The 12,905-nt window shown below is 40.3% G+C and overlaps 1 protein-coding gene across 2 annotated transcripts in view; it reads left to right on the top strand.

The window, feature by feature from the left end:
- The window catches only part of plekhm3 (pleckstrin homology domain containing, family M, member 3), a 31,796-nt gene that overhangs the window by 13,677 nt on the left and 5,214 nt on the right, over positions 1–12,905 (top strand). For both annotated transcript variants that reach the window (XM_034574262.1, XM_034574263.1), the window contains exons 4-6: positions 2,023–2,168; positions 2,478–2,671; positions 6,522–6,585. In XM_034574262.1, the coding sequence (XP_034430153.1) occupies positions 2,023–2,168; positions 2,478–2,671; positions 6,522–6,585 (404 nt within the window). The remainder of the gene's footprint in view (positions 1–2,022; positions 2,169–2,477; positions 2,672–6,521; positions 6,586–12,905) is intronic.

Consider the following 12,905-nt stretch of genomic DNA (forward strand, 5'->3'; position numbering starts at 1 on the left):
TCTCTCTGTATTGTCACATGGGCTCACATATTCCGGACATTTTACCAGGGGGCTGGCAGGAAAAGTTCAGAAGTAACTGTTTGAGTTAAATGCAGGTCTGTAAGCAGTTTTATTGACTGAAAAGAAATGTTTTCTGATAACTCAGCCAACATGTTGAACAGGGCGATGTTATGGTCGGGACTTGCATTGGTTAACAACACACATAAAAAATCGATTATCAAAACGGCTAAAATTAGATCAAAATTGTAGGAATTCTCATGGTTGTATGTATATTTTTATCACTAATATACCAAAGATGTAATCAGTAGTTTAAAACAAAATTGTTAACTGATTGTAGGAGTAGTAGTAAGTGATGTAGTTCAGTCCATCATTCAGTCTTTCTGTTGAACAAACATGATTTTTACCCCCTTTCCTTTGGTCAGATAAAGCAGGATTCCGTCTCTCAGTGCTGATTAGACTATATTGTCTTTAAGATTCTTATCTGATAGAAAAGGGACCTGGACTAACTTCTTTTTAATCTTTCTTTCATCTGTCCCTGTTTGAGCTTCCTCTCTTTCATTCAATTCTTTCTCTCCGATCTCTCGATAGTCTCATTCTTCTCTTTTTTCTGTTTCCCCTTTTTTCAGGCCGTGTTGTTTCTTATGTTGAGGCACCACTCACAAACAGGCTGACACACGTTCTGTCTTCCTCTGCTGTTCTTCTTTTTCTGTTGTCCTTAGCTTTCCGTCTGTTTTTTAAAAACCTAGATAAAAGTCTCCCGTCTCTCTTCTCTACCACTCTTCACTTGCGGTTTTCCTCCAGGCCCCATGTCCTCCCTCCCAGATCCTGTGGATAAGGGACACCTGTCATTGTGAAAATGAACTTTAAAGGGTCTGGCAGACAAAGCAGACCATGGGGCAGCGATCAAGATGAATAGAGCAGAGGATCTGTTGGTCTTTTAGTTCTACAAAACACTTTTGTCTTGAAGTCTGCTGTTGTGACTACTGGAAGAGCCGAGACTACACACTTCGAATGAATTTGTCAGGTAGATTTCGATGACAGGAGAATAAAATCAAACAGGATTATTTCTCTTCACCTCCAGTTTATTTTCTATTGTTTATTTTTATTACATTTTTATCTGTCTTATATGTAAATGGGCAACAGTATGGACATTATTATTGCAATCAAAATATCACAATCAACAGAAAAGGAACATGATATTACTTTACATATTTACAACAACACATCAAGTAGAAAAAAACAAACAAGAAACCAAAAATCTTAACATAGAACCCAATAAATGAAATAATACAGAGATTCAGCAGCATATCACAGTTTCAAACCAACTTTGAACCATGACGTCCCCACACTTTTGAAATTCAAGTACGTCCATTTTCTCCAACACAGAGCAATCATTGTCCTGACCTGCAGGAGTCCTAGTCAATTTAAGTGAACCATTTTGAAATAACAATAAAACTTTCCTCACCTCTAGTATATTTTTATTATCTTCTAAATTAGTTTTGTTCACTATATAACAAATAAATGTAAAAGATAGATTTGACAGTTTGGGGTTTTAAACGTAGACATATCTTGTTTATTATCTACAGGTTTACTCGGCTGGATTAGTGTGGTTTTTAGTGAGGGGCAATAAACTGACACATATTAACATCAAGTTATTTGCTCCACAACCTTTGTGTTCCTCTTAACTGCTGCTCCAGCAGATTGCATGACACCAAGAGCTCTATGGTGCAACACTTTAGGGCTATTAACCGGTTGGGACCCATTAATGGACATTAAAAAGTGTAGCGTTTTATTGAAGCCATCATTTTATTGCATGAGGTTGTTTAATATGTCTGAGATTATTGCTCCGCATTAAATTGGAAGTTTGTTACATTAGTGAATCCAACTTTAACTTTCTTTTAAAGGGATTAAACTGGTTTCATTATGATTAGAGACTTTCTCTAGAGCATCATCTTGTACCTTCAATTTGTTATAAATATGTACACAAACACTCACACTGTCACCGGATGTTTTTCTCCTCAGGTTGTCAGCGTCCAGTCGGCCTGTCCAGAGGAAAGGCAAAGGTGTGCTGCTACAGCGGCTGGTACTACTGCCAGAGCTGCCATCAGGACAACTCCTTCCTCATCCCAGCTCGCCTGCTGCACAACTGGGACACCAGCAAGCACAAGGTGGGACAACACACACACACGCACACGCACGCACGCACGCACAATCTGACGTTACAACCAGGAGATGTTAATATAGTTTAGCATAAAGGAAATTGTGAAACAGCTATCCTGGCTTCGTCCAAATGTGAAGAAAATAGGCCAAAACCAGCACCTGAAACATTCCCTATTTAACACATTATATTTTCATAGTTTAATCTATGTATAAAGATTATTAAATTTACACATCAATCCATTACAATGGATTTTCTCTAATGTTAGTGATTTCCTTGGTGCAGTCGTCCTAATATAGACTCTGATGTTCTTCCTCAGGTTTCTAAACAGGCCAAAGAATTCCTGGAGTTTGTGTATGAGGAGCCTCTGCTTGACATCCAGCAGCTCAACCCTTGTCTGTATGAGCACTGTGAGCCTCTCAGCACTGTGCTACGTCTCCGGCAGCAGCTACAGTCGCTGCGGGCCTACCTGTTCAGCTGCCGGGCAACCATTGCCGAGGACCTCCGACGACGGTAGGTTGGCAGTGAAGTTGTGCGGGTTGGTGCAGTTCTGTTGGTGCAAGTAAAATGACTTCATTAAGAATCCTCTCTGTGTTGGTTATATTTGTGTCAGGCTCCTTCAATGGGAAAAATGTGTCAAATTAGGAAGTATCAGAAAATGTCAATATTTTTGGAACACCTATAGCCCAAAATAATGTAACTTTAACCAACTTAATCAACCACTGACAGTAAATGTTGAGCTAATTCTTAGTTATTTTCTACACACACAGGAGACATCAGCTATTATTTTTCTGTTTAACATGAACAGCCTGTTTCATCAGTCACGCTGACGGATGAACTTAAATATTTGCTATATTCCCCCTGTTGATGACCAGACAGTTGATTATACAGACTGTTAACATCTCCACGTATGATCTGTGTATGTGTGTTTGTGTGTGTATGTCTGAGTGCATGTGTGTATAGTGCCGTAACTTTTATCTGCATGCATTCCTGCACACATAAAAGATGAGTGTGTGTGTGTGTGTGTGTGTGTGTGTGTGTGTGTGTGTGTTCATATGTGTGATGGTTGGGGAGGGGGGGGTGTGACTGTTTATCTGAGTGGAGTCCCACTCTGAAAGCCTTGTCTGTGAGCTGTGATGGATGCTCCTCGCCCCGTTCCAGGTCACTTATACACTCTGATCTGATGGAGCATGTCTAAAAGAGAATCATTCACCTCAGCAAACACGCTAAACTCTTAAAGATATTCTTTCACTGAAACCCCCCCCAAAAAATAAAACTGTGAAAAACTAATAAACACAATAATTAACTTAAAAGATTGTTTTGTTTTTTCCTGTGATGAAGCTGAGCCGTCTGGGCTCAGTGGCGAATCATGAAACTCCCTCCTCCATGTTTCAGTGCTGTAATGATGTTGTCAGGTTGGAATGCAGTTCTCCTTTTAACCCATATGTAGTGATGTGTGCTCTTCCCAAACAATTCCACCTTAGTTTCATCCGTCCACACAACATGTTCGCAGTAGTGTTGCACACTGTCACTGTGCTTTTTGTAAAGTTTGTTTTGGAGAAGAGCAGCTTCCTCCTTGGTTTCCTCGCTGCAGCCATGAGATGTTAACCAGCTCCAGTGATTCTTTTTAAGCCTCTGGTGTTAAAACTAAATCGTCTCTGTTTATAGAGACTTAGTTTTACTCTCGACAGATGAATGTTTAAACTCATGTGTAAACTCTTTAATACAAACCATCAGCAACCTTATCAAGTTGTTTTCCTGCAAGGCACCATTCACATCAGCAGATGCTTCCTGTCAACAGCAAACTCATAATGTCTGATTGACTAACCCAGACCTCCTATCTGGTTTTATGTACTGGACTCTGGATTTGCAAACTCCTAACCCCAATTAGCTTTAGTTGATGTCATCAGTCTCGAAGTTCACATACTTTTTCTAATCTACATTGTTAAATGACGTATTCATTACAATGACTTTACATTTGTGCTTTATGTTGAAATTGATTGAATTGGAGGGACCCGATAGCCAAATGATTAGAGGGCATTCCATGGGTGTATGTCTTCAGCATCAGGTTCTCTCTCAGGTTCGATTCCCAGCTGGCCAGATCATTTACTGCGTGTCATTCCCCTTCTCTCTACCACTCTGTTCTGTCTCTCTGTCACTGTCTCTGTCAAATAAAGGCAAACAATATATACTTTAATACAATTGATACTATCAATTCATAAACCTAACGATAAACATAACAATCAGTTATTATTTTGAGAGAAATTTAGTTTTTCTTGCTGCTGTAGTTTAAGCTCTCTAAGGCATGTTTTTAGATTTGGAAAATGTATAGAAGCAGAATAACAGTGATTTTTTTTAATTTTTATTAAAAATGTGAGATGCTTTAACTGTAAAGTCTTTATTTTAGTCCTTGTGAATTGTTTCAATGTCCAACTGTTAAAATATTTGTTCTCAGGCTTGGCTACTACCTTCTAACTGAAACTACTAGTATTTTTGATCTACTCTTTAAAATACCATATTAATGGTCCCCTGTTGCAAAGCAAAGCCGAGCAGCATCGTGGTGTGCTGTGTTTACTTCTGTCCCATTAGCTAGTGCCGGCTAGTGCCCCGCCACTTCCAAACACTGTAGGATTGATGAGGGCCATGGCGCTAAAACCTTCCCCTAGTCATCAGTCTCCTTCAGGACAATCTGAGGAGAGATGTCTGTTGCACACGAGCGGAGAGCCACGGACACAGTCATACATCCAACCACATGAGACACTATAGGCTGTGTTTATGACTTTGTGCTGTCACAGGTTTACATCTGTGATAACATGTTGCAAAGGAGACATTGACGGGGTCTTCAGACTAAAAACTGGTTCATAGCGAGGTTCTGCTTGCGTTGTGAGATGGCTCAGTAGCGAGAGAGAAGACTTTTAATCATGACTTTTCAACACATTATCAGAAAAATTTACACTTAAACTTATATCGTTGGGATTAAAAACTACCTAAAATTACAGAAACCATCTTTGAGAAAAATGTATTTGACGTGTACTTTGACTTTTTAGTTTGGTCCATGTTCCATCAACTAACATGGAGGAGGCAGGGTTTATGACCTGTACTGCAGCCAGCCACAATGGGGCGATCAAGTTGATTTTGCTTCACTTTTGAGGAGCTGTCTTGTCATCCATCTTAACATATCGTTTATGAGTGGTAACAGCAGTCACAAATGAGTGGTAAATCAACAACAGAACCTTCTGGTTCAGAAACATGATCCTTATCCACTTTGTGTGTAAACGACAAGTGACATCCCTTTAGCTTTCAATAAAGTTGTATCGACACTTTACTGACACCGTGTCAACACAAACTGAACCAAACTAGAGATCTAGTTTTTGGTTTGCGTTAGACTGTAACATGTTAGTATGACCTTCCTCCACACACACGCACACACACACTTAATCAGGTCAGACCCTCCTTCAGTTAACAATCATAACCTCTGAGTGATGACAGATATTTAATGAAAGGTGTGTCTTCTAGAGTGAAAAGAACATTTGAAATATAATATTCAAATACAAACATGGCTTATACAAATATTGTGAGTTGTCAGTTTGTGTGTGAATTTCCACACAAGCATGGATCCATGTTTCTTCTGTTTGTAATCTAATCCTGAAATGTTTTAGTGCTCAAGTGCTTTTTATCATGATCAGCACACACTTCAAGGGTGTGTTCACCTGGGTACTGACTACACAGTCATCAGCAAACATCTGCGTGTGTACTGTATGTGAGTGTGTTTGATCACTGTGCGTGCGTGCGCGTGTGTGTGTGTGTTGTCTTATGAATGTGGTAACCATTAGTAACGTGCCAAACATAGTAGTTTATCAGTGGTGCCTATCACCATGAGGCGTCTGGATCATACACACACACATACTTGTGTTTTGGTGACACTCATCACAGCTTAGACAGGAATTAACATGGTGCCATCCATCTTAGTGGTCTGAGAGGACACACACACACACACACTCACTCCTGACTGTGTTTTGTCACCTGATGTTAGAAGATGGAAAGTTACTGACTCTAGATTAACATCATTACTTTGTTTAGCAGCGTGAACTGAGACGCTGCTGGTTAAACATTAAATCAGTGCAATGTTTATATTTAACTACGGTGTGCGATCATTGTTCCACATATAGATGTTCTCAAGACTGTGGCTATAATTTAAAAACTGTCCTGGACACATTTAAGAAAAAATTAATTTGACACCAGTTTTGTCATGATATTTTTGTGACTGTGCAAAACCCAATCACGATCGTATGTCTACACTTTGCAGGTTCTGCTGGAATTCAGGGTAAGATGCATTGAAAGTGTCTCTTATGTCTTTTCACAGGATCTTTCCCAGAGAATATCTGCTACAGCACATTCACCTGTACTCCATGGCTGACCTGCAGCAGGTACACACACACTCTTTCATTTTAAGTTTGATGCTACATTTTAACTCATTTAAACATAAATGTTAGTGTCACTGATTGACATATAATAATTTTTGTGGCAACATCAAGTGTCAAAAAGTCACATTTTGGTCTTAACTTTCACCAAATATTCTGTGTTTTGGTTTTCTCGGCCAATAATTCATTCTGTTTAGTAACCTTGCCGAACGACTAAATGTCAGCTCAGCTGTTTTTTGCAAATTACAGAGCCTTTTTGACATTTTTAGGTTTCATTTCTCATTGGATTTCAAAAATATTTCCACCTTCAGTAGAAACCAATGGCCTGAGAGCCACAGACTGATCATGTAGTATTATCGTGGGATTTGTTGTGCAAAATAACATGATTCTCTTTCATTCTTAATGTAAACGCAACACTTGTGTTTGTTGGCAAGTGTCCATATCCTAATGATTATAAGAACAGCTAATTCCCTCTAATAGTTCCATTAAATCAGGATTAGCTCTTCCAAGTACCCTGATCGAGGAAAACAATCGTCTCAGAGGAAAGAATTCATATCTGCGTGTATTTTCAAATCTCAAAACAACCCATTGCTCATTACCACATATTAAATTGGCAGATTTTCTAATTACATTCAGTACTAGACTGGGGCAGCTCACTATATTCTAATGTGTCCTGCCACAGTTTTTACTGTCTGCACAGACAGTCAGAGCTCATAGTTTCAGCTGCCATGCGCATGCACGTGCACCACGACATAAATTGAATGAGTTCTGTGGGAAACTGTCACCTCTACTGGTGAATCTGCTGTTGATACCAGTTGCACCTCCCACCTCTGGATTACTCAGAATTTAAACATGTTCAGTTTAGTATGAAAGTAGGGATTTCTTTTTTTTAAGAGTAGATCATAAAAAAAGGAGACGCACCCTGGCCTTTCAGCGTTGAACTGATATTTTTGGTGGTGGTGGGGGCAGGTCAGAGAAAAGCGACTACAAATGACTCAAAAGTTCCTTTGTTTGTCATTATGTTCATTATGTTGTACCCTGGCCCATTTCTTTCACCCCTCTCTGACTCGGAGCTCGACCACAGAGTCTCACGGTGAAAGAGACTGGAACCCCCCCCCCCTCTCTCCCTCCTAACCCCCCTCATCCCCCTACTCCCACAATCTGTGTCTCTCTGCTTCACTAATTGGTCACATTCAGAATCAACAGGCAGAAAAACAAAGCGTGACATCCCTACATTTTTCCCAACATCCCCTTGGCCCCACACACACACACTCGGCATACATGTGTTTTGTGTGAGTGTGTGTGTGTGTGTGTGTGTGTGTGTTCCTCTCTCTATTTACCTGCTAAACTCTGTGATTAAACTAGAAACTGGCGATTTAGTTTTATTTTAACAATAGGTTATCTTTAGTAGAGTCTGCACAGCTCCCTCTTCTCTTTTTCTCCCCCCTCTCACCTCCCCATCGCTGCCCCTCTCATCTCTCTCTCTCTTGGAGATTCTCAAGCACTCTTCCTCTTAATTGGTTTTCCATATTAACAAGCTTGTTTCTTTTGATTCACCTCCTGAATAAAATGACGCTCTTAATCAACATGGCTTTTTTTGTTCCGGCCCAGAGGTCAGTGAAGGCTAAACTCCCCTGGCTAAACCCTGGCCCACGCAAGTCTATTCACCTCCCGACAAATAGCCTCCACCCATATCCCCCTATTAGCAACCAGTTTATTCTGCAGACACCATATGTGTTTGTTTAAGGGCACTCTGCCCTTTTCCTCCACTGGTTTTAAGGATTGTTCTTAGGGTTTTGTGTGAGGGCTAAAGTAGTTGGAAAGAAGGTGTGCTTGTGGTTGTGTTTGTGCAACAGGCTTCCCACAGTGACACCCTGGCATCCCCTCTATGCCAGGCATGCCTCTCCACTCACACTTGTCCACACACACAGAGGCCTCTTAAGTAAATGCTGAATGTTATCAGAAACATTTCCAGTTCCTCCACACAGCCTTTATTTCAGGTAGAGCTTAATGTTAGTTCATGCACAACACAGACCTCTATGATGAAGTCAAAGAGAATTCTTTGTAACACTAATAATATAAGGAATTATCAAAACAACTAGAATGGCCCACACTAGAGTTCATACCTCCACCAGGGCCCAACGGTCCCCTTATTAAATCACATTTAAATTCACTGCATCCAGATTTTGATATGGACCAAATTGCACACACTCATAAATAGCAGTAGCCTCAACCTGTCAGATTTTTTTGAAAACAAGATCAATGAATTGAAAAATTATGACAAACACCCGAACTAACAATGTTAAATCTGGGAAAGTGTCCAAAAAACCCACCTAATGTAATAATTTTAAAGAAAGTGATTAAATACATTATCCTGGATCTGCCCCTTTTTCTGTGCCAAAATCTTATAAATTCTTGCTTTGCTCAGGTTCTATTCTTTTATCAAGTGAATAGATAAAATAACCCTAACCCTACCAGCTCAGTAGTTGTTGAGTAATCCTGCTGACAAACAAACTAATAAATTAAAACTAATCTTAATTTATATTCCTGCATTAAGGAGGTACTCTCTACCTATAATTTCCATATGTGTAGGTTTTTATGCTGGAGAATTAAGATGACGTGAAGCAAGTTGTAAAAAAGGCCCAGTCATCTCTTTTTCTGGGCCACACGTCTGCTAAAACCACTTTAACTACAAACTCTCTGCTCACTGTAGCAAGGGACAACTTCTTTGTTGGTCCATTGTTCGTTAAATCTATTGAGCTGCTACTTCCTGATTGTCGTTGACCCCAAACTACAAGAATCGTTCAAATATAGTATGTAGGTACGTATACTGTAGGCTGGTATAAGGGAGTTTAAAAACTGAATAAAAATCTGTGTGGCCATGATTCCTGTCCTCGGGAGACACTGATCCATTGGCAGAGGCACAAGACAAATGGTGGTGCATCGTTCCTGTACCATTTCTTTATCTTACACATGGTTTCATTGTGTTCATGGGAATTTTATGGCTCTTCAGTGTGTAAAATCCAAAGTCAATTAGTTTAAATGCTGTTATCTGTATATGTCCACATCATCCATTTTGAAAATCCTTGCCTCTCATTTATCGCCTGTCATAGAGACATATCATCACCAGTAAAAATGTGTCCTGCTTTTACGTATATCCTCATCTGGGAGGTTACTTTTAAGGTTAGTTTTTGGGAACCCCCCTGATAAGACAGAGCCCACTGTGGATACACTGACAACCAACATACATCAAGTATTCTGTGTGTGTGAGGAGAGGGTGTTATCCAAACAGAGCTCACCCTGGTCTTTCCAGCCATGTAATCCCAGCTGGCTTTCCAGCTTCTCAATGGAGCTGTGGTAGAGTGTGTGTGTGTGTATGTGTGTGTGTGTGTGTGTGTGTGCGTGTGTGAGAGAGCGAGCGAGAGAGAGAGGAGGGCAGGCGAACGGCTGTTGAACAGCAGTTTTAGGGGATTAGGAGGTTTTGGAGCACAAAGACTTGATGTGGAGCAGAGAAAGAGGCTGAACTGGAGGGGGAGGAGTTTAAGAGGATGGATGTGTGTGCGTGTGGGTGTGTGTGGGTGCGTGTGGGTGCGTGTGGGTGTGTGTGGGTGTCATTTGGAGGGAAAGAGGTTAAAGGATGTGAATCTGGAGAGTTTCTCCTGAAGGCTTCTCGAGAATCACTTTGCGACCATCGTCCTTTTCCACCTTTAAACTCCTGTCTGTCGTTGCTGTGTTTTTTCACATCCTTTAAAACTTTCAATAACATATCTATCTGTCTTTTGTCCTCGACATAATTCAATGTTATAGGTAGTTCAGACCAAAGCCGCAGCTGTAGTCAAACTCGACAGGACATTTACAGAAGGAGACACAATGCTTATGCTATGTCTGGCACCTGGGGAAAGAGCAGAGCAAGAGAACATGTTACGATGACCGTATTTTGTTCTTTCACAGGCTCCATCACTTTTAAAAATTGCTACTAGTAAATTACCATTCATTTGTTTCATGTTCTTGAAACTTTGTGAAAGGGTGGGGTATGAGAACCCATTCAGAAGTTGTGCTAATTTGATTAAGGGGGCAGATCAAGCATTTTTAATAACACTGAGATAAAAACAATTTTTATGCTTTTACATTTTTGTGGATTTCTCAAGGAATAGTGCAGTGGTCTTGATGAAAAAACATCAGCACATTCAATGGTCTGATATCTACGAGTGTCTGAGAGCATAGAGCAGTCGTTTCCAAACCTTTTCAATGTGTGATATATCAAAAAGAAGTTATGTCAGCTTGCAACCTCCTCGTGACCTAAGAGCTATTTTACTTCACTTCCTGCACAGGAAAAAGAAATTAGAAAGGTTAGAGAGAGACTGTAGTCTGACAGTATATATAATTTTGTGTAACAGAAATATCTTTTATTCTTCATCATCTGGAAAAAAAAAACTAATTTATGACACTCAAACTAATTCTGTGTGTCCTTGAGACAGAAGTTGGTCCGACCCAGTCGACCTTGAACGCCCATCAGAGCATTGAGAGACCTGCCAGCGGTCTGACTGCTGGTTGACCCAGACGCTCAATATTTGGCTTCAGTCTTGTCTTTGTTGAATGGGCGAGTGTACGAATTAAAAAGGGTTGAACTTGGAAGTTCTGGTCTGAGTGATTGTCCCAGTGTGACCCTGCTGGCAAGTGCTACTTTAATGTAGCTTATTAAATAGTCAGTGGATATTTATAGCAAGTGTTTACAGCAGTATCAGCAAGCGTTCCGGCATTTTAGGAAAATCTGGGAAAAGATTTCTGAATTTAGAGAAATTAATTATCAGGTTTTTTTTGAGTAATTCGGTGTGTATTGTGATAAATTGCATCCAGGTTTCAAGCACCTTTGAGAAGCTAGATTTGATTTACTTGTTGTTTTCCTAATATCACCCTTTCCCTCTTTTCATCCGTCCATTTACTTCTATCACCCTCCATCCATCTTTATGTGTCTCCCTCCGTTGTTTCCAGTGTCCCTCCAGAGTACCAGTCAGCCACCAGAGCTGTTCTGCCAGTCGTTTGATTCTGCCCAGTCCAATTATAGAGGTCCTTAATTGCTGAGGCTGTCAGCCTTCATCAGGAGAGCCATTCGTCATGTGGACTGGGCTGGACCGGACTGAGCAGTCTCTGTAGGTTTGGTGTGGGCTGTGCTGGACAGAGCCCGTTTATTTTAAAGTTGATTTTTTTTCTATTAAACCTGCGACTGTTGACAATAAGTTAATAAGTTAAAAAAATAATGAATATGCGTGTGATTAAGCTCATTTCAAGGAAACAACCATCATAAATTATTTTCTGAAGATCGCCCAGAAAGCACTCTGCTAAGGCTAACACCCTATCTCAGCATGTTAAAGAAAGTGCTGAGAAAACAAATCCTGGATATGTCCGTTTTCCCTTTTTGCTACAACATTTAATGGATTGTTTCTCGGGTCACGTCACACCGCTCCACAAAATGTCATCGAAATCGGTTTTGTAGTTTTTGATTAATCCTGCAGACAGACAGACAGACAGACAGACACCAGAATGTCACTTTGTAGAGCACATACCTGAAATTGCACATACTCATAGATATCAGTCCCCCTAAATATAATAATTGTTTTTCCATTAACATCCATGGATTATTCCCTGGGACATTGTGAGATACGGTGTGTTTTCACCAATGTTAAAGAAAGTGAATTCCTAGATCGGCCCTTTGTCTGCGTGGGCTCTTACCTGCCCTGTGTCCTATCCTTTCACCAAGTTTAATGGTTTTAATCGAAAGTCTTTATTTTGGTTGTTTAGTTCGGCCAAAACCCAAAGATATTCTGTTTCCTATCATATAGAACAAAGGTGGAATAATGTAATATTTGGCAAATTTGCTTGAAAAGTGACAAATTGACATCATTTACTTGCTATTGATGCTGCTGATAATTTGATATGATACATCATATATTGTGCAGAATGTGTTGTGTGAGTGAAAACCTCAGTCGCTGCCCTTCATCTCAGTGTAAAGTGCAGCAGTCTCTGGCCCTGATGTGTAATTTTCTGCAAAGTGGATCAGAATACCTCAGTGCTGTGTTTCCTCTGTTTGTGTGTGGTTTCTTCCTCCTCTCTCCATCTCATGTCCTCCTCTTCTCCCCTCGTCTAACAAACAGCATGAAGGAGGTTATAATTGGGAGGTCCAGAGCTCTGCCAGGTGGAACCACTTGAATACAGGCTCTCGCTCCCTCTCAAGATCTCTCTTGTATATTGTATCTCTACCACTCTTTCTCTTACTCTATACTGTTCTCTCTCTCTCTCTCTGTCTTACTTTCACTCCTCCATTACGC

Source organism: Hippoglossus hippoglossus, chromosome 21, assembly GCF_009819705.1.
Source record: "Hippoglossus hippoglossus isolate fHipHip1 chromosome 21, fHipHip1.pri, whole genome shotgun sequence".
NCBI lineage: Eukaryota > Metazoa > Chordata > Actinopteri > Pleuronectiformes > Pleuronectidae > Hippoglossus > Hippoglossus hippoglossus.